General features: G+C 47.5%; 1 protein-coding gene across 1 annotated transcript in view; it reads left to right on the plus strand.

Annotated features, from left to right (window-relative positions):
• The first annotated feature begins 675 nt into the window (after nt 1–675).
• QPCT (glutaminyl-peptide cyclotransferase) overlaps nt 676–27,057 on the plus strand; it is a 187,299-nt gene continuing 160,917 nt past the window's right edge. The window contains exons 1-2 of the mRNA XM_077289129.1: nt 676–975; nt 10,364–10,510. Coding sequence (XP_077145244.1) covers nt 892–975; nt 10,364–10,510 — 231 coding nt within the window. The 5' untranslated portion in view covers nt 676–891. The remainder of the gene's footprint in view (nt 976–10,363; nt 10,511–27,057) is intronic.

A 27,057-nucleotide genomic window follows, 5' to 3' on the forward strand; every position in this document is an offset into this window, starting at 1 on the left:
TCTGCTGCCTCCATCATGTCTCTTGGGCTGGGGCACCTGTATGACATCCCTGGGGTGGCCATCACTTGTCTGCTGCCTCCATCATGTCTCCTGGGCTGGGGCACCTGTATGACATCCCTGGGGTGGCCATCACTTGTCTGCTGCCTCCATCATGTCTCTTGGGCTGGGGCACCTGTATGACATCCCTGGGGTGGCCATCACTTGTCTGCTGCCTCCATCATGTCTCCTGGGCTGGGGCACCTGTATGACATCCCTGGGGTGGCCATCACTTGTCTGCTGCCTCCATCATGTCTCCTGGGCTGGGGCACCTGTATGACATCCCTGGGGTGGCCATCACTTGTCTGCTGCCTCCATGTCTCCTGGGCTGGGGCACCTGTATGACATCCCTGGGGTGGCCATCACTTGTCTGCTGCCTCCATGTCTCCTGGGCTGGGGCACCTGTATGACATCCCTGGGGTGGCCATCACTTGTCTGCTGCCTCCATGTCTCCTGGGCTGGGGCACCTGTATGACATCCCTGGGGTGGCCATCACTTGTCTGCTGCCTCCATCATGTCTCGTGGGCTGGGGCACCTGTATGACATCCCTGGGGTGGCCATCACTTGTCTGCTGCCTCCATCATGTCTCCTGGGCTGGGGCACCTGTATGACATCCCTGGGGTGGCCATCACTTGTCTGCTTCCTCCTGCCAGGCTCAGAATGCCTCCTGTCATCGCTTCCTCTTCCCAGAAGCCACATCACGATTTACCTCAGGATGACGTCCCTCATGTTTCCCCCATTCCACCTCTGTTATTTCCGACACACACGTCCCACATCTGCCCGCCCATATGTGACTCCTTCCCTCCTGCTGTTCGGGGCACTGACGCCTGCGGGGAGACTGACTGACCCGGAGCCATGCCAATCTGCCTTGTGGGCACCGTCTACCTGTGGGCGCTGGTCAGTGGGCAAAACGGAAGCCCCCAATGGACCACGGAGAAAGTAAGTGCATCTCTGTGTAATTCCTGCTGCCAGCACAGGGAAAAGCCGGCAATGTCTCCGGAGCATGGAGCTCCTGCCAGCTGTTACCGGCCAGGAGATGATCGGAAGGTGCTTGTGTTTCTCCCGCTGATGACTGAAGGGCGGATCATGTCCTGCCTGTGCCCTGAGGGCACCGCTTACATGGAGGCATAGTGCTGGTAATTGAGGCATTTCTTGGTGGGTAGCACTGTGCAACTGCCATCTTATCAGCTTCCAGTCGGTAAAAAGTGTTCGGCGTTGTGCCAAATATCACACTGGCAATACTTCTGTAAGGATGTGCCAGTACAGCTGCCATCCAGCACATGCTACATGCCAGGCACAGTGGGACTTTTCTTCTTTCTGGACTTGTCTGAGCTTGTGCTTGTCTTCGTTGTTGTGACACCTAATGCCAAGGCGCACTGTCTTCATGTCTGTGATGAGTGTTGGTGCACCTGAAGCCAAGGCGCACTGTCTTCATGTCTGTGATGAGTGTTGGTGCACCTGATGCCAAGGCGCACTGTCTTCATGTCTGTGATGTGTGTTGGTGCACCTGAAGCCAAGGCGCACTGTCTTCATGTCTGTGATGAGTGTTGGTGCACCTGATGCCAAGGCGCACTGTCTTCATGTCTGTGATGTGTGTTGGTGCACCTGATGCCAAGGCGCTCTGTCTTCATGTCTGTGATGAGTGTTGGTGCACCTGATGCCAAGGCGCACTGTCTTCATGTCTGTGATGAGTGTTGGTGCACCTGATGCCAAGGCGCACTGTCTTCATGTCTGTGATGAGTGTTGGTGCACCTGATGCCAAGGCGCACTGTCTTCATGTCTGTGATGAGTGTTGGTGCACCTGATGCCAAGGCGCACTGTCTTCATGTCTGTGATGAGTGTTGGTGCACCTGATGCCAAGGCGCTCTGTCTTCATGTCTGTGATGAGTGTTGGTGCACCTGATGCCAAGGCGCACTGTCTTCATGTCTGTGATGAGTGTTGGTGCACCTGATGCCAAGGCGCACTGTCTTCATGTCTGTGATGTGTGTTGGTGCACCTGAAGCCAAGGCGCACTGTCTTCATGTCTGTGATGAGTGTTGGTGCACCTGATGCCAAGGCGCACTGTCTTCATGTCTGTGATGTGTGTTGGTGCACCTGAAGCCAAGGCGCACTGTCTTCATGTCTGTGATGAGTGTTGGTGCACCTGAAGCCAAGGCACTCTGTCTTCATGTCTGTGATGAGTGTTGGTGCACCTGAAGCCAAGGCGCACTGTCTTCATGTCTGTGATGTGTGTTGGTGCACCTGAAGCCAAGGCGCACTATCTTCATGTCTGTGATGTGTGTTGGTGCACCTGAAGCCAAGGCGCTCTGTCTTCATGTCTGTGATGAGTGTTGGTGCACCTGATGCCAAGGCGCTCTGTCTTCATGTCTGTGATGTGTGTTGGTGCACCTGAAGCCAAGGCGCTCTGTCTTCATGTCTGTGATGAGTGTTGGTGCACTTGATGCCAAGGCGCACTGTCTTCATGTCTGTGATGTGTGTTGGTGCACCTGAAGCCAAGGCGCACTGTCTTCATGTCTGTGATGTGTGTTGGTGCACCTGAAGCGAAGGCGCACTATCTTCATGTCTGTGATGTGTGTTGGTGCACCTGAAGCGAAGGCGCACTATCTTCATGTCTGTGATGTGTGTTGGTGCACCTGAAGCGAAGGCGCACTGTCTTCATGTCTGTGATGTGTGTTGGTGCACCTGATGCCAAGGCGCACTGTCTTCATGTCTGTGATGAGTGTTGGTGCACCTGAAGCCAAGGCGCTCTGTCTTCATGTCTGTGATGTGTGTTGGTACACCTGATGCCAAGGCGCACTGTCTTCATGTCTGTGATGTGTGTTGGTGCACCTGATGCCAAGGCGCACTGTCTTCATGTCTGTGTGTCTGTGATGTGTGTTGGTGCACCTGAAGCCAAGGCGCTCTGTCTTCAAATATTTGTGATGTGTGTTGGTGCACCTGAAGCCAAGGCGCACTGTCTTCATGTCTGTGATGTGTGTTGGTGCACCTGATGCCAAGGCGCACTGTCTTTATGTCTGTGTGTCTGTGATGTGTGTTGGTGCACCTGAAGCCAAGGCGCTCTGTCTTCAAATATTTGTGATGTGTGTTGGTGCACCTGAAGCCAAGGCGCACTGTCTTCATGTCTGTGATGTGTGTTGGTGCACCTGAAGCCAAGGCGCACTGTCTTCATGTCTGTGATGTGTGTTGGTGCACCTGAAGCCAAGGCGCACTGTCTTCATGTCTGTGATGTGTGTTGGTACACCTGATGCGAAGGCGCACTGTCTTCATGTCTGTGATGTGTGTTGGTGCACCTGAAGCCAAGGCGCACTGTCTTCATGACTGTGATGTGTGTTGGACATACCTGAAGCCAAGGCGCACTGTCTTCATGTCTGTGATGTGTGTTGGTGCACCTGAAGCCAAGGCGCTCTGTCTTCATGTCTGTGATGAGTGTTGGTGCACCTGATGCCAAGGCGCTCTGTCTTCATGTCTGTAATGTGTGTTGGTGCACCTGAAGCCAAGGCGCACTGTCTTCATGTCTGTGATGTGTGTTGGTGCACCTGAAGCCAAGGCGCACTGTCTTCATGTCTGTGATGAGTGTTGGTGCACCTGATGCCAAGGCGCACTGTCTTCATGTCTGTGATGTGTGTTGGTGCACCTGAAGCCAAGGCGCTCTGTCTTCATGTCTGTGATGAGTGTTGGTGCACCTGATGCCAAGGCGCACTGTCTTCATGTCTGTGATGTGTGTTGGTGCACCTGAAGCCAAGGCGCACTGTCTTCATGTCTGTGATGTGTTTTGGTGCACCTGAAGCCAAGGCGCTCTGTCTTCATGTCTGTGATGAGTGTTGGTGCACCTGAAGCCAAGGCGCACTGTCTTCATGTCTGTGATGTGTGTTGGTGCACCTGAAGCCAAGGCGCTCTGTCTTCATGTCTGTGATGAGTGTTGGTGCACCTGATGCCAAGGCGCTCTGTCTTCATGTCTGTGATGTGTGTTGGTGCACCTGAAGCCAAGGCGCTCTGTCTTCATGTCTGTGATGAGTGTTGGTGCACCTGATGCCAAGGCGCACTGTCTTCATGTCTGTGATGTGTGTTGGTGCACCTGAAGCCAAGGCGCACTGTCTTCATGTCTGTGATGTGTGTTGGTGCACCTGAAGCGAAGGCGCACTATCTTCATGTCTGTGATGTGTGTTGGTGCACCTGAAGTGAAGGCGCACTATCTTCATGTCTGTGATGTGTGTTGGTGCACCTGAAGCGAAGGCGCACTGTCTTCATGTCTGTGATGTGTGTGGGTGCACCTGATGCCAAGGCGCACTGTCTTCATGTCTGTGATGAGTGTTGGTGCACCTGAAGCCAAGGCGCTCTGTCTTCATGTCTGTGATGTGTGTTGGTACACCTGATGCCAAGGCGCACTGTCTTCATGTCTGTGATGTGTGTTGGTGCACCTGATGCCAAGGCGCACTGTCTTCATGTCTGTGTGTCTGTGATGTGTGTTGGTGCACCTGAAGCCAAGGCGCTCTGTCTTCAAATATTTGTGATGTGTGTTGGTGCACCTGAAGCCAAGGCGCACTGTCTTCATGTCTGTGATGTGTGTTGGTACACCTGATGCCAAGGCGCACTGTCTTCATGTCTGTGATGTGTGTTGGTGCACCTGATGCCAAGGCGCACTGTCTTCATGTCTGTGTGTCTGTGATGTGTGTTGGTGCACCTGAAGCCAAGGCGCTCTGTCTTCAAATATTTGTGATGTGTGTTGGTGCACCTGAAGCCAAGGCGCACTGTCTTCATGTCTGTGATGTGTGTTGGTGCACCTGAAGCCAAGGCGCACTGTCTTCATGTCTGTGATGTGTGTTGGTGCACCTGAAGCCAAGGCGCACTGTCTTCATGTCTGTGATGTGTGTTGGTACACCTGATGCGAAGGCGCACTGTCTTCATGTCTGTGATGTGTGTTGGTGCACCTGAAGCCAAGGCGCACTGTCTTCATGTCTGTGATGTGTGTTGGATATACCTGAAGCCAAGGCGCACTGTCTTCATGTCTGTGATGTGTGTTGGTGCACCTGAAGCCAAGGCGCACTGTTTTCATGTCTGTGATGAGTGTTGGTGCACCTGATGCCAAGGCGCACTGTCTTCATGTCTGTGATGTGTGTTGGTGCACCTGAAGCCAAGGCGCACTGTCTTCATGTCTGTGATGTGTGTTGGTGCACCTGAAGCCAAGGCGCTCTGTCTTCATGTCTGTGATGAGTGTTGGTGCACCTGATGCCAAGGCGCTCTGTCTTCATGTCTGTGATGTGTGTTGGTGCACCTGAAGCCAAGGCGCTCTGTCTTCATGTCTGTGATGAGTGTTGGTGCACCTGATGCCAAGGCGCACTGTCTTCATGTCTGTGATGTGTGTTGGTGCACCTGAAGCCAAGGCGCACTGTCTTCATGTCTGTGATGTGTGTTGGTGCACCTGAAGCAAAGGCGCACTATCTTCATGTCTGTGATGTGTGTTGGTGCACCTGAAGCGAAGGCGCACTATCTCCATGTCTGTGATGTGTGTTGGTGCACCTGAAGCGAAGGCGCACTGTCTTCATGTCTGTGATGTGTGTTGGTGCACCTGATGCCAAGGCGCACTGTCTTCATGTCTGTGATGAGTGTTGGTGCACCTGAAGCCAAGGCGCTCTGTCTTCATGTCTGTGATGTGTGTTGGTACACCTGATGCCAAGGCGCACTGTCTTCATGTCTGTGATGTGTGTTGGTGCACCTGATGCCAAGGCGCACTGTCTTCATGTCTGTGTGTCTGTGATGTGTGTTGGTGCACCTGAAGCCAAGGCGCTCGGTCTTCAAATATTTGTGATGTGTGTTGGTGCACCTGAAGCCAAGGCGCACTGTCTTCATGTCTGTTATGTGTGTTGGTACACCTGATGCCAAGGCGCACTGTCTTCATGTCTGTGATGTGTGTTGGTGCACCTGATGCCAAGGCGCACTGTCTTCATGTCTGTGTGTCTGTGATGTGTGTTGGTGCACCTGAAGCCAAGGCGCTCTGTCTTCAAATATTTGTGATGTGTGTTGGTGCACCTGAAGCCAAGGCGCACTGTCTTCATGTCTGTGATGAGTGTTGGTGCACCTGAAGCCAAGGCGCACTGTCTTCATGTCTGTGATGTGTGTTGGTACACCTGATGCGAAGGCACACTGTCTTCATGTCTGTGATGTGTGTTGGTGCACCTGAAGCCAAGGCGCACTGTCTTCATGTCTGTGATGTGTGTTGGATATACCTGAAGCCAAGGCGCACTGTCTTCATGTCTGTGATGTGTGTTGGTGCACCTGAAGCCAAGGTGCACTGTCTTCATGTCTGTGATGTGTGTTGGTGCACCCGATGCCAAGGCGCACTGTCTTCATGTCTGTGATGTGTGTTGGAACACGTTAAGCCAAGGCGCACTGTCTTCATGTCTGTGATGTGTGTTGGTGCACCTGAAGCCAAGGCTGTTGTGAATTAGACTTTTTTGGCTCCCTCTTGTGGTCACTGGTGATTTGACTCTGGGATTGTCTTTCCTCAGTTTGGCACCCACCTGGGTCGTTAGTCCAGGGGTGTTGCTATATAAGCTTCCTGGATTCTCAGTCCAGTGCCTGGCATCGTTGTAATCAGATCCTTTCTGTTTGCTCCTGTCTGCTGGTCTTGGTTCTTGCAAAATTAAGCTAAGTACTGCTTCCTTGTTTTTTTGTTATTTGTATTGCTTTTATTTTCTGTCCAGCTTGTACTAAATGTGATTCCTGATTTTGCTGGAAGCTCTAGGGGGCTGGTATTCTCCCCCCGGGCCGTTAGACGGTTCGGGGGTTCTTGAATATCCAGCGTGGAAATTTTGATAGGGTTTTTGCTGACCGTATAAGTCATCTTACTATATTCTGCTATGAGTCAGTGGGCCTCTCTTTGCTAAATATCTAGTTCATTCTTACGTTTGTCTTTTCTCCTTACCTCACCGTTATTATTTGTGGGGGGCTTGTATCCAACTTTTGGGGTCTTTTCTCTGGAGGCAAGAAAGGTCTATCTTTTCCCTTCTAGGGTTAGTTAGTTCTCCGGCTGGCGCGAGACGTCTAGAACCAACGTAGGCACGTTCCCCGGCTGCTGCTATTTGTGGTGCTAGGATTAAATATACGGTTAGCCCAGTTACCACTGCCCTATGAGCTGGGTTTTTTTATGTTTGCAGACTTGGTATGTACTTTTGAGACCCTCTGCCTTTGGGGTCATAACACAAGGCGCACTGTCTTCATGTCTGATGTGTGTTGGTGCACCTGAAGCCAAGGCACTCTGTCTTCATGTCTGATGTGTGTTGGTGCACTTGAAGCCAAGGCACTCTGTCTTCATGTCTGTAATGTGTGTTGGTGCACCTGAAGCCAAGGCGCACTGTCTTCATGTCTGTGATGTGTGTTGGTGCTTATGAAGCCAAGGCGCACTGTCTTCATGTCTGTGATGTGTGTTGGTGCACCTGATGCCAAGGTGCACTGTCTTCATGTCTGTGATGTGTGTTGGTGCTCCTGAAGCCAAGGCGCACTGTCTTCATGTCTGATGTGTGTTGGTGCACCTGAAGCCAAGGCGCACTTTCTTCATGTCTGTGATGTGTGTTGGTGCTCCTGAAGCCAAGGCGTACTGTCTTCATATCTGTGATGTGTGTTGGTGCACCTGAAGCCAAGGTGGTCTGTCTTCATATCTGTGATGTGTGTTGGTGCACCTCATGCCAAGGCACACTGTCTTCATGTCTGTGATGTGTGTTGGTGCACCTGAAGCCAAGGCGCACTGTCTTCATGTCTGTGATGTGTGTTGGTGCACCTGAAGCCAAGGCGCACTGTCTTCATGTCTGTGATGAGTGTTGGTGCACCTGAAGCCAAGGCGCGCTGTCTTCATGTCTGTGATGTGTGTTGGTGCACCTGAAGCCAAGGCGCTCTGTCTTCAAATATCTGTGATGTGTGTTGGTGCACCTGATGCCAAGGTGCACTGTCTTCATGTCTGTGATGTGTGTTGGTGCTCCTGAAGCCAAGGCGCACTGTCTTCATGTCTGATGTGTGTTGGTGCACCTGAAGCCAAGGCGCACTTTCTTCATGTCTGTGATGTGTGTTGGTGCTCCTGAAGCCAAGGCGTACTGTCTTCATATCTGTGATGTGTGTTGGTGCACCTGAAGCCAAGGTGGTCTGTCTTCATATCTGTGATGTGTGTTGGTGCACCTCATGCCAAGGCACACTGTCTTCATGTCTGTGATGTGTGTTGGTGCACCTGAAGCCAAGGCGCACTGTCTTCATGTCTGTGATGTGTGTTGGTGCACCTGAAGCCAAGGCGCACTGTCTTCATGTCTGTGATGAGTGTTGGTGCACCTGAAGCCAAGGCGCGCTGTCTTCATGTCTGTGATGTGTGTTGGTGCACCTGAAGCCAAGGCGCTCTGTCTTCAAATATCTGTGATGTGTGTTGGTGCACCTGAAGCCAATGTGCGCTGTCTTCATGTCGTCTGTGATGTGTGTTGGATATACCTGAAGCCAAGGCGCACTGTCTTCATGTCTGTGATGTGTGTTGGTGCACCTGAAGCCAAGGCGCACTGTCTTCATGTCTGTGATGTGTGTTGGTGCACCTGAAGCCAAGGGGCACTTTCTTCATGTCTGTGATGTGTGTTGGTGCACCTGATGCCAAGGCGCACTGTCTTCATGTCTGTGATGTGTGTTGGTGCACCTGAAGCCAAGGGGCACTTTCTTCATGTCTGTGATGTGTGTTGGTGCACCTGAAGCCAAGGCGTTCTGTCTTCATGTCTGTGATGTGTGTTGTGCACTTGTAGCCAAGGCACTCTGTCTTCATGTCTGTGATGAGTGATGGTGCACCTGAAGCCAAGGCGCACTGCCTTCATGTCTGTGATGTGTGTTGGTGCACCTGAAGCCAAGGCGCGCTGTCTTCATGTCTGTGATGTGTGTTAGTGCACCTGAAGCCAAGGCGCGCTGTCTTCATGTCTGATGTGTGTTGGTGCACCTGAAACCAAGGCGCTCTGTCTTCATGTCTGTGATGTGTGTTGGTGCACCTGAAGCCAAGGCGCTCTGTCTTCAAATATCTGTGATGTGTGTTGGTGCACCTGAAGGCAAGGCGTTCTGTCTTCATGTCTGTGATGTGTGTTGGTGCACCTGAAGCCAAGGCGTTCTGTCTTCATGTCTGTGATGTGTGTTGGTGCACCTGAAGCCAAGGCACGCTGTCTTCATGTCTGTGATGTGTGTTGGTGCACCTGAAGCCAAGGCGCTCTGTCTTCAAATATCTGTGATGTGTGTTGGTGCACCTGAAGCCAAGGCGTTCTGTCTTCATGTCTGTGATGTGTGTTGGTGCACCTGAAGCCAAGGCGTTCTGTCTTCATGTCTGTGATGTGTGTTGGTGCACCTGAAGCCAAGGCACGCTGTCTTCATGTCTGTGATGTGTGTTGGTGCACCTGAAGCCAAGTCGCTCTGTCTTCAAATATCTGTGATGTGTGTTGGTGCACCTGAAGCCAAGGCGTTCTGTCTTCATGTCTGTGATGTGTGTTGGTGCACCTGAAGCCAAGGCGCTCTGTCTTCAAATATCTGTGATGTGTGTTGGTGCACCTGAAGCCAAGGCGCGCTGTCTTCATGTCTGTGATGTGTGTTGGTGCACCTGAAGCCAAGGCGCTCTGTCTTCAAATATCTGTGATGTGTGTTGGTGCACCTGAAGCCAAGGCGTTCTGTCTTCATGTCTGTGATGTGTGTTGGTGCACCTGAAGCCAAGGCGTTCTGTCTTCATGTCTGTGATGTGTGTTGGTGCACCTGAAGCCAAGGCGCGCTGTCTTCATGTCTGTGATGTGTGTTGGTGCACCTGAAGCCAAGGCACTCTGTCTTCATGTCTGTGATGTGTGTTGGTCCAGATCCTCAGGCAATGATAAGCCTGCTTGCAAAAAAGTGAAGTTAGTGAGCGGTGCCCGGCTGGTGGCAAATGCTCTGTGCGAGTCTTTCCAGGGAACAGCTGATAGACGCGGGGGGCAGAGGAGAGTGTTTATGATGTCTCCCACTCATGCCAACCTTTCGGCGTTCCACGGTCATGTGATAGAGGCGTGGTTTGTGAAATGCCGTTGACAGAGATTAACAGCAGTATTTAAAATGTTAACAGCTGCGGGTGGATAGTGATTCCGCCCGCGGCTGTTAGGGATACATGACACCTGATCAGATCAGCTGTCATGTGCCTGAAAACATGCGGGCTCAGAGACTGAGCCTGCATCAAAGGGGGATACACGACCTATGAGGTATCTATACATCATAGGTCATGAAGGGGTGAAAGGCAAATTTTTTGTTTTCTCTAACTAGTAAATAGCCTATAATTGTTATATTTAATTGTGTTTTTATTTGCAGAATTCACATCGCCCCCTGGTCTTGCGCACAGCTGATGTGCGGCGCGCTCTATCCCAAACAGACATTTCTCAAATGTGGAAAACTGATTTAAAGCCTATGCTTATTGAGAGGTTTTCTGGATCACCAGGAAATTTTGCAGTTCGACAAGTAAGTAATGCATTACACATGTATTAAAATATGTTACAGGAGTTCCCGATAACCTATTCTAAATTAAAATCAATATCAAAGTTATACTAGCCTATTTATTAACCCCTTCACCCCCGGAGCTTTTTCCGTTTTTCCGTTTTCGTTTTTCACTCCCCTCCTTCCCAGAGCCATAACTTTTTTATTTTTCTGTCAATTTGGCCATGTGAGGGCTTATTTTTTGCGGGACGAGTTGTACTTTTGAACGACATCATTGGTTTTACCATGTCGTGTACTAGAAAACGGGAAAAAAATTCCAAGTGCAGTGAAATTGCAAAAAAAGTGCAATCCCACACTTGTTTTTTGCTTGCCTATTTTGCTAGGTTCACTAAATGCTAAAACTGACCTGCCATTATGATTCTCCAGGTCAGTACGAGTTCATAGACACCTAACATGACTAGGTTCTTTTTTACCTAAGTGGTGAAAAAAAATTCCAAACTTTGCAAAAAAATAAATAAATAAAATTGCGCCATTTTCCGATACCCGTAGCGTCTCCATTTTTCGTGATCTGGGGTCGGGTGAGGGCTTATTTTTTGCGTGCCGAGCTGGCATTTTTAATGATAGCATTTTGGTGCAGATACGTTCTTTTGATCGCCCGTTATTGCATTTTAATGCAATGTCGTGGCGACCAAAAAAACGTAAATCTGGCGTTTCGATTTTTTTTTTCATTACGCCGTTTAGCGATCAGGTTAATGCTTTTTTTTTATTGATAGATCGGGCGATTCTGAACGCGGCGATACCAAATATGTGTAGGTTGGGGTTTTTTTTTATTGATTTATTTTGATTGGGGCGAAAGGGGGGTGATTTAAACTTTTATATTTTTTTTATTTTTTTCACATTTTTTTTTACTTTTTTTTTTAACTTTTACCATGCTTCTATAGCCTCCATGGGAGGCTAGAAGCAGGCACAGCCCGATCGGCTCTGCTACATAACAGCGGTCATCAGATCGCTGTTATGTAGCTAAAATGCAGGTGTGCTGTGAGCGCCGACCACAGGGGGGCGCTCACAGCCACCGAGGATCAGTAACCATAGAGGTCTCCAGGACCTCTATGGTTACAATGTACAAGCATCGCCGACCTCCGATCATGTGACGGGGGTCGGCGATGCGCTCATATCCGGCCGCACGGCCGGATGCGGTAGTTAAATGCCGCTGTCTGAGTTTGACAGCGGCATTTAACTAGTTAATAGCGGCGGGTGATCGCGATTTCACCCGCCGCTATTGCGCGCACATGTCAGCTGTAAAAAACAGCTGACATGTCGCGACTTTGATGTGCGCTCACCGCCGGAGCGCACATCAAAGCGGGGGTCCCGACATGTGACGTACTATTCCGTCACATGTCGGGAAGGGGTTAAAGATCAGATTTGGCTGATGGATGCAAATCTTGTGTTTCAATTCCCAGATTTTTTGTCCCTGAGAGAGTAAAATGACTAGACCATCCTGAGCAGAATTGTAGCAAACAATAATGCTCACAGGAGACAGTCCTTACCCTAGGATGCATAGTAACTACAAAGTGGTTACTCTTTGCATATTTTTCCTTTAGTAACATCAGCACAGAATTACCCCATACCAACAGTGTCACATCAACACAGAATTATCCCATGCCAACCTTACCTTGACAAGCCAGCTGGTATGTCACTCTCCATAAGGAGAAACGTTACCCCTTAGACCCCAGTCCAGAGCCTCTCACCTAGCCAAATCAGTTCTCATGCTTCGCACTGACGAGGGCCAACAGCCCGAAACACGGTGTCTGCGAATTGAGATACTGATTTGGCTTTTATCCTAAGTTATATTGCAAGACTTGTTAAAGGGTTGATTGTGACTTGTAGGATCACTACTTCCAACAGGTGGCGCTATAGAGTTAAGTCCTCTTTTTCTCAGAAGAGGCAATTTGCATATTTTAATTCCCAGAGGAGCATTGCACGGCGAATAAGCCTCCTTACCTTGACAAGCCAGCTGGTATGTCACTCTCCATAAGGAGAAACGTTACCCCTTAGACCCCATGCCAACAGTCACATCAACACAGAATTACCCCATACCAACAGTCACATCCACACAGAATTACCTGATACCAACAGTCACATCCACACAGAATTACCCCATACCAACAGTCACATCCGCACAGAATTACCCCATACCAACAGACACATCCACACAGAATTACCCCATACCAACAGTCACATCCACACAGAATTACCCCATATCAGCAGTCGCATCCACACAGAACACCCCATACCAACTGTCACATCCACACAGAATTACCCTATACCAACAATCACATCCGCACAGAATTACCCCATACCAACAGACACATCCACACAGAATTACCCCATACCAACAGTCACACCAACACAGAATTACCTGATACCAACAGTCACATCCACACAGAATTACCCCATACCAACAGTCACACCAACACAGAATTACCTGATACCAACAGTCACATCCACACAGAATTACCCCATATCAGCAGTCGCATCCACACAGAACACCCCATACCAACTGTCACATCCACACAGAATTACCCTATACCAACAGTCACATCCGCACAGAATTACCCCATACCAACAGACACATCCACACAGAATTACCCTATACCAATAGTCACATCCACACAGATTTACCCCATACAAACAGTCACATCCACACAGAATTAGCCCATACCTGCAGTCACATCCACACAGAATTGCCCCATATCAACGGTCACATCCACACAGAATTACTCCATACCAACAGTCACATACTCACAGAATTACCCCATACCAACAGTCACATCAACACAGAATTACCCCATACCAACAGTCACATCAACACAGATTTACCCCATACAAACAGTCACATCCACACAGAATTATCCCATACCAACAGTCACATCCACACAGAATTTCCCCATACCAAGTCACATCCACACAGAATTACCCCATACCAACAGTCACATCCACACAGAATTTCCCCATACCAAGTCACATCCACACAGATTTACCCCATGCCAACAGTCACATCCACACAGAATTACCCCATACCAACAGTCACATCCACACAGAATTATCCCATACCAACAGTCACATCCACACAGAATTTCCCCATACCAAGTCACATCCACACAGATTTACCCCATGCCAACAGTCACATCCACACAGAATTACCCCATACCAACAGTCACATCAACACAGAATTACCCCATACCAAGTCACATCCACACAGATTTACCCCATGCCAACAGTCACATCCACACAGAATTACCCCATAGCAACAGTCACATCAACACAGAATTACCCCATACCAACAGTCACATCCACACAGAATTTCCCCATACCAACAGTCACATCAACACAGAATTATCCCATACCAACAGTGTCACATCAACACAGAATTACCCCATACCAACAGTCACATCAACACAGAATTACCCCATACCAACAGTCACATCAACACAGAATTACCCCATACCAACAGTCACATCAACACAGAATTACCCCATACCAACAGTCACATCAGCACAGAATTATCCCATACCAACAGTCACATCAACACAGAATTACCCCATACCAACAGTCACATCAGCACAGAATTATCCCATACCAACAGTCACATCAACACAGAATTACCCCATACCAACAGTCACATCAACACAGAATTACCCCATACCAACAGTCACATCAACACAGAATTACCCCATACCAACAGTCACATCAACACAGAATTACCCCATACCAACAGTCACATCAACACAGAATTACCCCATACCAACAGTCACATCAGCACAGAATTATCCCATACCAACAGTCACATCAACACAGAATTACCCCATACCAACAGTCACATCAGCACAGAATTATCCCATACCAACAGTCACATCAACACAGAATTACCCCATACCAACAGTCACATCAACACAGAATTACCCCATACCAACAGTCACATCAACACAGAATTACCCCATACCAACAGTCACATGAACACAAAATTGGACTTTATAGTATAAGCATTTCCGCAGGTTGAAGTCTCCTACAGTAAGTGAGACATAATGTAAGAAATATAAAGATAACGTATTTTAAAAAATTAAAACATATATATGTGTAAAAAGAATATAAAATCATCCCCTCTTTTCCCAAGTTAAAAGTAGAGAAAATATTTGTTATTGCCGCGTTTGTAAAAGTTAAATAATTAAGCTAATTGGTAGATGCTGTCAAGGGAAATAATTAAATCAAAACGCCAGAATTGAGGATTGGTTGTCACCTCACGTCCCTGAAAAATGTAATAAGCAATCAAAGCATTTTATGTACACAAAGTTGGTATTGACAATAAAATGGCAGCTCACCATGCAAAAAAACAAGAACTCACCCAGCCCCATTAACAGAAAAATAAGCAAACAAACAAGTCGTTCCACGTCTATGTTGTGGAAAAATAAGGGTTATGGCTCTTGAAAGAAGGCAAGGAAAAAATGAAAGTGCAAAAACAAACAATTCCCTGGTCCTGCAAGAGTTAAGTAAGCACATATCTTATATCCTGAGTGATGAACACTGGCATGCAGGTCATGAGTTATACAGCTGCCTGGTCTGTGTAATAGCCTCACACATCTGTATACAGCAGTAACAGCCCGCCCTGCTGGATGGTAGATTCCTACAGTAAAGCCCCCGTCACACTAAGCGAGGTCGCTAGCGAGATCGCTGCTGAGTCACAAGTTTTGTGACGCAACAGCGACCTCAGTAGCGATCTCGCTATGTTTGACACGTAGCAGCGACCAGGCCCCTGCTGTGAGATCGCTGGTCGTGTCGGAATGGCCTGGACCTTTTTTTGGTCGTTGAGGTCCCGCTGACATCGCTGAATCGGTGTGTGTGACACGGATTCAGCGATGTCTTCACTGGTAACCAGGGTAAACATCGGGTTGCTAAGCGCAGGGCCGCGCTTAGTAACCCGATGTTTACCCTGGTTACCATCGTAAATGTAAAAAAAACAAACACTACATACTCACATTCCGGTGTCCGTCAGGTCCCTTGCCGTCTGCTTCCCGCACTGACTGACTGCCGGCCGTAAAGTGAAAGCACAGCACAGCGGTGACGTCACCGCTCTGCTGTTAGGGCCGGCGCTCAGTCAGTGCAGGAAGCGGACGCCGGGGGACGCGAATGTGAGTATGTACTGTTTGTTTTTTCACATTTTACACTGGTAACCAGGGTAAACATCGGGTTACTAAGCGCGGCCCTGCGCTTAGCAACCCGATGTTTACCCTGGTTACCCGGGGACCTCGGCATCGTTGGTCGCTGGAGAGCTGTCTGTGTGACAGCTCCCCAGCGACCACACAGCGACTAAACAGTGACGCTGCAGCGATCGGCATCGTTGTCTGTATCGCTGCAGCGTCGCTAAGTGTGACGGGGCCTTAACACAATCAGATAAGAGTGATGACTAGTTGTGATTGAGCACTAAAATGCTCTGGTTACTCAAATCAAGCAGGTCAGACTGCTGGGTGTTCGACTCCAGTAATTAGTATAAGGGGAAGTGAATGGGAAACTCCAATCATTTTTCTGGCAGACCCTCCCAGTAGGTCTGGGGGAGGGGGGGCAGTAAAATCGCTGAAATGGATGGAAAAGGTGCTCAAATGGCATGGGGAAGACCCCTGGACACATCTCTGACTCCCAGGGTCGCTGCTGGGAGCAATGTTGTCAGAGTATTACGCCACTTTTATAGACTGACAGTAAAACATACCATACCGAAGATAAAATGTATTTTACAGGAAAAAAATATTAGGAAACAATCTTTCCTATATAATGACTTATGTATACAGCAAAATTAAAAAGGGAGAAAAACCGCCTCCTCTACTCCTTAGGCTATGTTCACACATAGCAATTTTGCACTTTCTCGTTGCTTTCAATTATGAAAAATGCTGCAAAAATGCTGAGAGAGTTGACATGTTCCTTCTTTAACCCCTTCCCGACATACGCCATACTAGTGCTGCTCTGTGGGAACTGTGTTGTCACAAACATAAGTACTAGTACTATGCACTGACCACGCAGCCTCACGCTGAGCACCGTGGCAATCAGGTGCGGTTATCAGCTGTATGTGATAGCTGACACAGTAATGACAGCAACATAAAGGGGCATCGCGCAGGGAGGGGGCTCCCTGCAAAATTCCATCAAGACATCAAGTCCCGATGGTCTCCATGGTGACCCCCTGCCCCAAGATGGCCACGGTGTCCTTCCGGGTCCTGCAGGGAAGGTGGCTTCCCAGTGCCTGCAGAGAGCAGGACCTGAGATTCCTCCTTCTGTGCCTGTCAGATGCTGCTCTGAAGTTCTGCATTGCAGAACATCAGATCAGCGATCTGATGTAATACAGTAATGTCCCATACTGGTGTAAAAATATTTGAAAAAAAATCCGCAAATAAAGAAAAAAAAAAAGAAAATATATTTCCAATAAATACATTTATGTAAATAAAAAAATAAACGATAAAAGTACACAAATTTGGAATTCGTAACAACCCACTCTATAAAACTATCCCACTAGTTAACACCTTCAGTGAACACAGTAAAAAAGACAGAAAACAATGCTTTATCATTGTACCGATGAACAAAAATTGCAATGCAATGCGATCAAAAAGACGAATGTAACGAAAAATGGTACCACTGAAAACGTCATCTTGTCCCACAAACAACAAGCCGCGATACAGCTCCATCCCCAGAAAAATCAGAAAAATAGAAAAGTTATATCTCTCAGAATGAAGCGATGCAGGGGGCGTGGCGATGTAGTGGAGCAGAGAGGACGCGTCCAGGCAGAGCTCCCATAATCCTGGCCAAGTTCCTGATTTTATAACGTCCTGAACAGGGCTTACTTGCAAGCAGTGTGGTCCCCTGGGCTCCTGGAGGTTTCCGGCTCCTGGGGAGGTGCGGTGCGCGGCTCCAGTGAGTCAGGCTCTAGGGAAGCTCCGGCAGGCAGTGCGGCCTGTGGAGGATGGCGGCCATCTTTTACTGTGCGCTCCGATAGAAGGAGGCACGACGCTGTGGATCCTACTCCTGAAGGGACTGACCGGATGGCGTGGCTGTCTCCTGGAGGTACCTGAGAGGGAAGTTTGGTATGAGCTCTGAGAAATGAGTCCCACGCTCCCTCATTAACAACATAGCTGCTCAGTCGGTACCTGCCATTTTAACCCCTTAGTGACAGAGCCAAATTGGTACTTAATGTACGCACTCAGGAGAAATTACCTAAACAGTAGAAAGCCCCCACAAGAGACCCCATCTTGGAAACTAGACCCCCCAAGGAACTTATCTAGATGTGTGGTGAGAACTTTGAATGCCCAAGTGCTTCACAGAAGTTTATAATGCAGAGTCGTGAAAATAAAAAATATTTTTTTTCCACAAAAAAGATTTTTTAGCCTCCAAGTTTTTATTTTCACAAGGGTAACAGGAGAAATTTGACCCCAAAAGTTGTTGTCCAATTTATCCCGAGTACGCTGATGCCCCATATGTGGGGGTAAACCACTGTTTGGGCACACGGCAGAGCTCAGAAGGGAGGGAGCACTATTTGACTTTTTCAGCGCAAAATTGGCTGTGGCGTTTAGAGACCCCCTGATGTACCTAAACAGTGGAAACCCCCCAATTCTAACTCCAACCCTAACCCCAACACACCCCTAACCCTAATCCCATCCCGATCCATAACCCTAATCACAACCCTAACCCCCAAAACACCCCTAACCCTAATCCCAAAGCTAACCATAACCCTAATCAAAACCCTAAACCCAACACACCCCTAATCCTAATCTCAACCCTAACCTCAAAACCTAACCCTAATCCCAATACACCCCTAATCCCAACCCCAACCTTAACCCTAATCCCAAACCTAACCCTAATCCCAAATGTAACCCTAATGCCAACTCTAATCCCAACTCTAACCCTTAACTTTAGCCCCAACCCTAGCCCTAACCCTAACTTTAGCCCAAACCCTAACTTTAACCCTAAACCTAGCCCCAACCCTAACCCTAACTTTAGCCCCAACCCTAACCCTAGCTCTAACCCTAACCCAAGCCCTAACCCTAAGGCTATGTGCACACGTTGCAGATTTTGCTGCGGATCCGCAGTGTTTCCGCAGCTGCGGGTCCGCAGCAGTTTCCCATGAGTTTACAGTACAATGTAAACCTATGGGAAACATAAAACGCTGTGCCCATGCTGCGGAAAAAACCACGCGGAAACGCAGCGGTTTACATTCCGCAGCATGTCAATTCTTTCTGCGGATTCCGCAGCGGTTTTACACCTGCTCCATAATAGAAAACCGCAGGTGTAAAACCGCAGGGGAATCCACACAAAAACCACGGTACATCCGCGATAAATCCGCAGGAAAAACGCAGCGTTTTGGCCCTGCGGATTTATCAAATCCGCTGCAGAAAAATCCGCAGAGAACCATTCTACTTGTGCACATATCCTAACCCTACCCCTAACCCTAACCCTAACCCTACCCCTAACCCTAACCCTAATTGGAAAATAGAAATACATACATTTTTTTTATTTAATTATTTTTTCCTTACTAAGGGGGTGATAAAGGGGGGGTTATTTACTATTTTTTTTATTTTGATCACTGTGATAGGATCTCACAGTGACCAAAATAAAAGAAGAGGAAGAATCTTCCTCTGCCGGCCGGCAGATCATGGCGGGCGCACACCATTTTCTTACCGGAGCAAGAAGCCGGCGGCCAGGAGAGGACACAGGAGGACCCAGGGACACCGGTAAGTATATTTCTATGATGTGCGATCACATCAGAGGACAGAGAATTACACATCGCTTTTTTTTTTTTTTTTTTGCGGTCGCCGGTAAACAGTTCATTACCGGCGATCGCAAAACAGGGGTCGGTAAAAACCGACCCCGATCATGTTCTTTGGGGTCTCGGCTACCCCCGGCAGCCGAGATCCCAAAGATCTTCCGGGTGCCGGGCAGCGGGCGCACTGCGCATGCGCCCGCCATTTTTTTCCCGGAAAAAGATGGCGGCGCCCATCGGGAGCCACGAGGAGCACCGGGGGTGATAGGTAAGTATCGGGGGGCTATCGGGGACCCCATTTCTCTGTCCTCCGATGTGCGATCACATCGGAGGACAGAGAAATTAAATGGCAAATCGCGTTTTTTGGGTTTTTTTTGTTGCGACCGCCGGTAAACGGTTAATTACCGGCGATCGCAACTCGGGGGTCGGTAAAAAAAAACCCAAATCATGTTCTCTGGGGTCTCGGCTACCCCCGGCAACCGAGACCCTAGAGAAAATCCGACTCTGGGGGGCGCTATTCACTTTTTTTTAAATTAATGGCGCTGTGGTTTAAGTACCCTTAATTGCCGCCGTTAAAAGGCATATCGGCGGTCATTAAGGGGTTAAAGGTCTCTAGCCTCTTAAAAAAAATAAAATTCTAAACCACACCAGCGCTACCCTAAATAGTAGAGGAGAAAGCTGTTTATGAACTCTCAGTAAGGTAGCTGCTGGTATTAGACGGACACTGTGCTAATTTCCGTTGATATATATTGAAACAATAATAATAAACAAAAAATACTGCGCTAAAATACTGTGTTTAGGTGGGATGGTCTACCCACCTGAACAAGTGCTCAGTAAGATGCGATTATATGTATACAGCTGATGCCAGTTGCTAGTGTGTGGACACTGAATAAGCCATTAGGGCCATTAGTCACACAAATCACTGCTGTAAATGCACAGAGAATTCAGCCTGCAGGCCTCAGGCAATAACACTAAATAATGGGTTTTGTTTAGAATGCACACTAATTAGGTTCACATACTGTACCTTAGGTTTCTCAATGAGTCTGGTAGTGCATGCTCTGGTCCTTCCATGGTACCTTCACCCCTCTTCCACTACTTCCGAGATCTTTTCGGAAGCAGGAAGGGCCTCAGTGATCCTGTGAGATCCGCACTGACCATGTCAGGTTTTTCTCGTTGCGGAACTAGTATTTTTCCATCTTATTGCAACAAAACTGCAAATATGGACTTCCTCGCAGGGAGTCTTCACATGTGGTTCTTCCCTATCGCATATCATTAGATCTTTGGGACCTTCATGATCCTGGGAGTCTTAGGCCATGTTCACACTTTGCGGGTGACCTCTGCGGGTTCTCCCGCAGCGGATTTGATAAATCTGCAGGGCAAAACCGCTGCGGTTATCCCTGCAGATTTATCGCGGTTTGTTCCGCGGTTTCCGCCTATACTATTGATGCTGCATATGCAGCAATATGCAGCATCAATAGTAATGTTAAAATAAAAAAAAAGTTTATATACTCACCCTCTGACGTCCCGATCTCCTCGGCGCTGCACCCGGCGCTCCGGTTCTAAAGATGATGTGCGAGAAGGACCCTTCGTGACGTCACGGTCATGTGACCGCGACGTCACGGTCATGTGACCGCGACGTCACCGCAGGTCCTGCTCGCACAGCAACTCTGACCGGCCGGCCGCGTGCAGCGCTGAGAGGTAAGTATAACATGATTTTTTATTTTAATTCTTTTTTTTACCCCAAATATGGTTCCCAGGGCCTGGAGGAGAGTCTCCTCTCCTCCACCCCGGGTACCACCCGCACATTATCCGCTTACTTCCCGCAACGTGGGCACAGCCCCATGCGGGAAGTAAGCGGTTCAATGCATTCCTATGGGTGCAGAATCGCAGCGATTCTGCACAAAGAAGTGACATGCTGCGGGTTGTAAACCGCTGCGTTTCTGCGCGTTTTTTCCCGCAGCATGTGCACTGCGGTTTGCGGTTTCCATAGGGTTTACATGTTAATGTAAACGCAATGGAAACTGCTGCGGACCCGCAGCATCAAAATCGCTGCGGATCCGCGGTAAAAACCCAAAGTGTGAACATGGCCTTACAGTAGACTCCTTTTGATCCGAACAGACTTTACTATCAGTGAAGGTCACCCATTTTTTCTCTGTGATCTCCTCACCCTGACGAGTCTTCGGAGCTAGCCGCTCTGTTCTTTCAGACCTTTTTCCCTTATTACCATCAAGGCAAGGATGCCCTCAGGCCATCCCCGTCCCTTGTAACCAAGGTGGTATTGTATTCCCACAGTTATTAGGGCATCGTTCTTCCTCATCTCTTTCTGCACCAGTCCACATAACGGAATGAGTTCCCCATATTCTGAACATGGTGAGTGCTCTGAGTAGGTACGTCTCGAGGACTGCATTCTTCTAAAGGTTGGACACTTGATTTGGGCTACCTCACTGTAAGAGGACGGCTTCCTGATGGTTACAGGAAGGGTTTAGCCATTTCATCGGCCATGTTAGCTAGGTGAATTTGTTACACCATCCAGGAGGCCTTCCGTGTTAGATGTCAGCCTATCTCACTGTCTATCGAGGTTTCTTGGATTCTAGGCACCAGGCGTCGGCACAGCACGCCTGCAAACTTGCGAGATCGTCCAGTCTGCATGCATTCTTGAAGCACTATAATTCCCAGACTTTCACAGATGTGAGTCTGGACAGGCGGACTCTGCAGGCCGCGGTGTCGCACTTGTAAGTAGCGGTTACACAGGGCCTGATCTGATGTTTTCCCCACCCAGGGACTGCTTTGGGACGTCCCACGGTCTGTGTCCCCCAATGAGGCGAAGGAGAAATAGGGATTTTTGTGTACTCACCGTAAAATCCTTTTCTCCGAGCCATTCATTGGGGGACACAGCTCCCACTCTATTATTAGCTTGTGCTTGTTTTATAATTTAACATGCTATACTCTCATGTATAATGTGACATGTTATATGCTCATATATTGCTTATTGATCTCCTACTGCTTTTGCACCAAACTGGTTAGCTGAGAGCCAGCAAGAGGGTGTATACTGCAGGGGAGGAGCTAACTTTCTTTGTATCACTTAGTGTCAGCCTCCTAGTGGCAGCAGCATACACCCACAGTCTGTGTCCCCCAATGAATGGCTCGGAGAAAAGGATTTTACTCTGAGTACACAAAAATCCCTATTTCTCCTTTATTTTGGGGTTTTATTTGGTTCTCTTTTTTTGCATTAGCTTTGTTTATTATTGTTTTATGTATAAGCTGCCGCCAAGAGTCTGTATGCGATGCATGTAAATTTTACCTGATACTGTATGTCATATTCAGAAGAGAAAAAATGGGTTCTGAAATTATATGCATGACCTGGAGGGGCCTCAAATCACCTCGTAAAAAAATTAAGGTATTTTCTCAGATTAGGTGGTATCACCCTCACATTGTGGCTTTAGTTGAGATACACCTGACCAGGGATTCAGCTCGATGCATACGGAAACCATGGGTACAATGGTCCATTCACGCATTCAATACTAGTTATTCAATACGGAAACCATGGGTACAATGGTCCATTCACGCATTCAATACTAGTTATTCAAGGGGGGTTTCATTGTTGATACATAGAGATGTTAGATGGGAGGTCGGGAGGCTTGGAAAGATCCCGAGGGTCACTTCATCTTTGTATATGCATTGATAAATTCAAGAAAGTACGTTATATTGTGTATTTATAATCCTCCTCCAGCCAATGTGTCAGTTCTGCAAATGGAGATGAGCTTTGCTTTAAATTATCCGGATACACACGTTATATGCATCTGATACTTCTATCTACTCATGGATAATTGCCTTTACAGGCTCAGATTGAATGATGGGATGTCTGGGGAGCCTCCATCTCCATCTTCGTCTCAACTGGCATTGTTCATGGAGGGTAGTCGATGGCTGGATTTGTGGAGGATGCGTCACCCTAAGGGGAGGGAATACACTTGTCACTCGTCTACCAGATACACTTTGTCTCGTATAGATTATATATTTGGATCCAGTAGTTTAGCAATGTTGGTAGATGATATAGAGCATGGTAATAAAGGGGTCTCAGATCACAGTCTGATTGTACTTAGACTTAGATTTGGACAACCGAATCATAATATATTATGGAAGCTAAATCTATTTTGGTTGAAACTAATAGGCTCTAATGATAGAACTATATATCAATTAGATTGTTTCATTTCATCCCACCCGGAACCCCAGAATATTAACCTATTTTGGGATGCCCTTAAAGCGTATTTAAGAGGATGTTTATCTTCTACAATCTCTTATATTAAGCAGTTAACCTCAAGGGAGGATGATGAGATGGAACAGCGACTGAAGGACTCTGAAGCTGTGTATATCTCTAGTCAGACTAATGAGAATAGAATTGAGTGGCTGACTTCCCAGAGACTATATACCCAATATATGGACACCAAATCTAAACGCAAATTAATTTTTACCCGTCAATCCTATTTCGAACTGGGGAACCAGGCAAGTACATTTTTGGCTTTTTTGGTGCGCCAGCATAATACGTCTAACACCATACTCCAAATTTGAAAATTGGATGGTTTGGTAGTGACCTCATCTGAGGGTATACTTCATTGTTTTTATGATTATTATAGAGCGCGATAACAGCTCTAAGAGTGGTTTTGGTATCTTAGAATGTCTGGATTATTTATCGGACATAAAATTCCTCACATTGAGCTCTACTCAGTGGGCCTTTCTAGATGCTGATTTTACTATAGAAGAAATAGAGGGTGCCATGGCGGATATGGCCTCTGGGAAGGCTCCTGGACTGTATGGGTTCCTCTTTGAATTATACAAAAAATATTGAGATATATTGGCACCACTTCTTTTAACCCCTTAATCCCATATGACGTACTATCCAGTCGAGGTGACCTGGGATTTAATTCCCAGCGGAATAGTATGTCATAGGCGATCGGCCGCGCTCACGGGAGGAAAGCGGACGATTGCCACCAGGTGTCAGCTAATTATTATCACGGACCACTCCTGGCACATTAACCCCCGGAACACTGCGATCATGTCCAGGCGGCATAGGGAAGCATCGCACAGGGATCCAAAATAGATGCGGGGCTTTTTCTGGGTCCTGCAGGGAGGTGGCTTGCAAGCGCCTGCTGAGAGCAGGCGCCGGCAAGCCTGCAGCACTGCCTGTCAGATCGCTGATCTGACACAGTGCTTTGCAAAGTGTCAGATCAGCGATCTGACACTATAGCATGATGTCCTACCCTGGGACAAAGTAAAAAAGTTAAAAAAAAACAATATTTACATGTGTAGAAAAAAAAATGTTTGTTTGCTGGTTTTTGGTCATTCTGCCTCACAAAAATCGGAATAAAAAGCTATCTAAAAATGTCACGTGCCCGAAAATGGTATCAATACAAAAGTTAACTCGTCCCACAAAAAAACAAGACCTAACATGACTCTGTGGACCAAAATATGGAAATATTATAGCTCTCAAAATGTGGAGACGCAAAAACTATTTTTTGCAATTAAAAGCATCTTTTAGTGTGTGACAGCTGGCAATCATAAAAATCAGCTAAAAAACACGCTATAAATAGTAAATCAAACCCCTGTTCATCACCCCCTTAGTTAGGGAAAAATAATAAAATTTAAAAAAATGTATTTATTTCCATTTTCCCATTAGGGTTAGGGTTGGGGCTAAGGTTAGGGTTGGGGCTAAAGTTAGGGTTAGGGTTGGGGCTAAAGTTAGGGTTAGGGCTACAGTTAGGTTGGGGCTACAGTTAGGGTTGGGGCTAAAGTTAGTGTTAGGGTTGTGGCTAAAGTTAGGGTTGGGGCTAAAGTTAGGGTTGGGGCTAAAGTTAGGGTTTGAGCTGGGGCTAAAGTTAGGGTTAGGGTTGGGGCTAAAGTTAGGGCTAGGGCTACAGTTAGGGTTGGGGCTAAAGTTAGGGTTAGGGTTGGGGCTAAAGTTAGGGTTAGGGCTACAGTTAGGTTGGGGCTACAGTTAGGGTTGGGGCTAAAGTTAGGCTTAGGGTTGGGGCTAAAGTTAGGGGTGGGGCTAAAGTTAGGGTTTGGATTACATTTACGGTTGGAATTAGGGTTGGGATTAGGGTTAGGGGTGTGTCAGGGTTAGGGGTGTGGTTGGGATGAGGGTTAGGGGCATGTTCGGGTTAGGGTTGGAGTTAGAATTGAGGGGTTTCCACTGTTTAGGCACATCAGGGGCTCTTCAAACGCGGCATGGTGTCCGATCTCAATTTCACCCAATTCTGCGTTGAAAAAGTAAAACAGTGCTCCTTCCCTTCCGATCTCTCCCATGCGCCCAAACAGTGGTTTACCCCCACGTATGGGATATCAGCGTACTCAGGACAAATTGCACAACAACTTGTGGGGTCCAATTTCTTCTGTTACCCTTGGGAAAATAAAAAATTGGGGGCTAACAAAATAATTTTTCTGGGAAAAAAATGTTTTTTATTTTCACGGCTCTGCGTTATAACTGTAGTGAAACACTTGGGGGTTCAAAGTTCTCACAACACATCTAGATAAGTTCCTTGGAGGGTCTAGTTTCCAATATGGGGACACTTGTGGGGGGTTTCTACTGTTTAGGTACATCAGGGGCTCTGCAAATGCAACGTGATGCCTGCAGACCAATCCATCTAAATCTGCATTCCAAACAGCGCTCCTTCCCTTCCGAGCTCTGCCATGCGCCCAAACGGTGGTTTCCCCCCACATATGGGGTATCAGCGTACTCAGGACAAATTGGACAATAATTTTTGGGGTCCATTTTCTCCTGTTACCCTTCGTAAAATAAAACAAATTGGAGCTGAAGTAATTTTTTTGTTCATTTTTTTAACATTCCAAAAATTACTGTGAAACACATGAAGGGTTAATAAACTTCTTGAATGTGGTTTTGAGCACCTTGAGGAGTGCAGTTTTTAGAATGGTGTCACACTTGGGTATTTTTTATCATATAGACCCCTCAAAGTTACTTCAAATGTGATGTAGTCCCTAAAAAAAAATGGTCACATCACATTTGAAGTCATTTTGAGGGGTCTATATGATAGAAAATAACCAAGTGTGACACCATTCTAAAAACTGGACCCCTCAAGGTGCTCAAAACCACATTCAACAAGTTTATTAACCCTTTACGTGCTTCACAGGAACTGAAACAATGTGGAAGGAAAAAAATGAACATTTAACTTTTTTTGCAAACATTTTACTTCAGAACCATTTTTTTTTATTTTCACAAGTGTAAAAACAGAAATTTAACCATAAATTTTGTTGTGCAATTTCTCCTGAATACGCCAATACCCCATATGTGGGGGTAAACCACTGTTAGGGCGCACCGCAGAGCTTGGAAGAGGAGTGCCGTTTGACTTTTTCAATGCAGGATTGGCTGGAATTGAGATCGGACGCGATGTCGCGTGTGGAGAGCCCCTGATGTGCCTAAACAGTAGAAACCCCCCACAAGTGACACCATTTTGGAAACTAGACCCCTTAAGGAACTTATCTAGATGTGTGGTGAGCACTTTGAGCCCCCAAGTGCTTCACAGAAGTTTATAAAGTAGAGCCATGAAAATAAAAAATCGCATTTGTTTACACAAAAATGATCTTTTCGCCCACAAATTCTTATTTTCACAAGGGTAACAGGAGAAATTAGACAACAAAAGTTGTTGTGCAATTTCTCCTGAGTACGTCGATACCCCATATGTGGGGGTAAACCACTGTTTGGGCGCACCGCAGAGCTTGGAAGAGAAGGAGTGCCGTTTTACTTTTTCAATGTAGAATTGGCTGG

This window comes from Ranitomeya variabilis, chromosome 2, assembly GCF_051348905.1.
Source record: "Ranitomeya variabilis isolate aRanVar5 chromosome 2, aRanVar5.hap1, whole genome shotgun sequence".
Lineage (NCBI taxonomy): Eukaryota > Metazoa > Chordata > Amphibia > Anura > Dendrobatidae > Ranitomeya > Ranitomeya variabilis.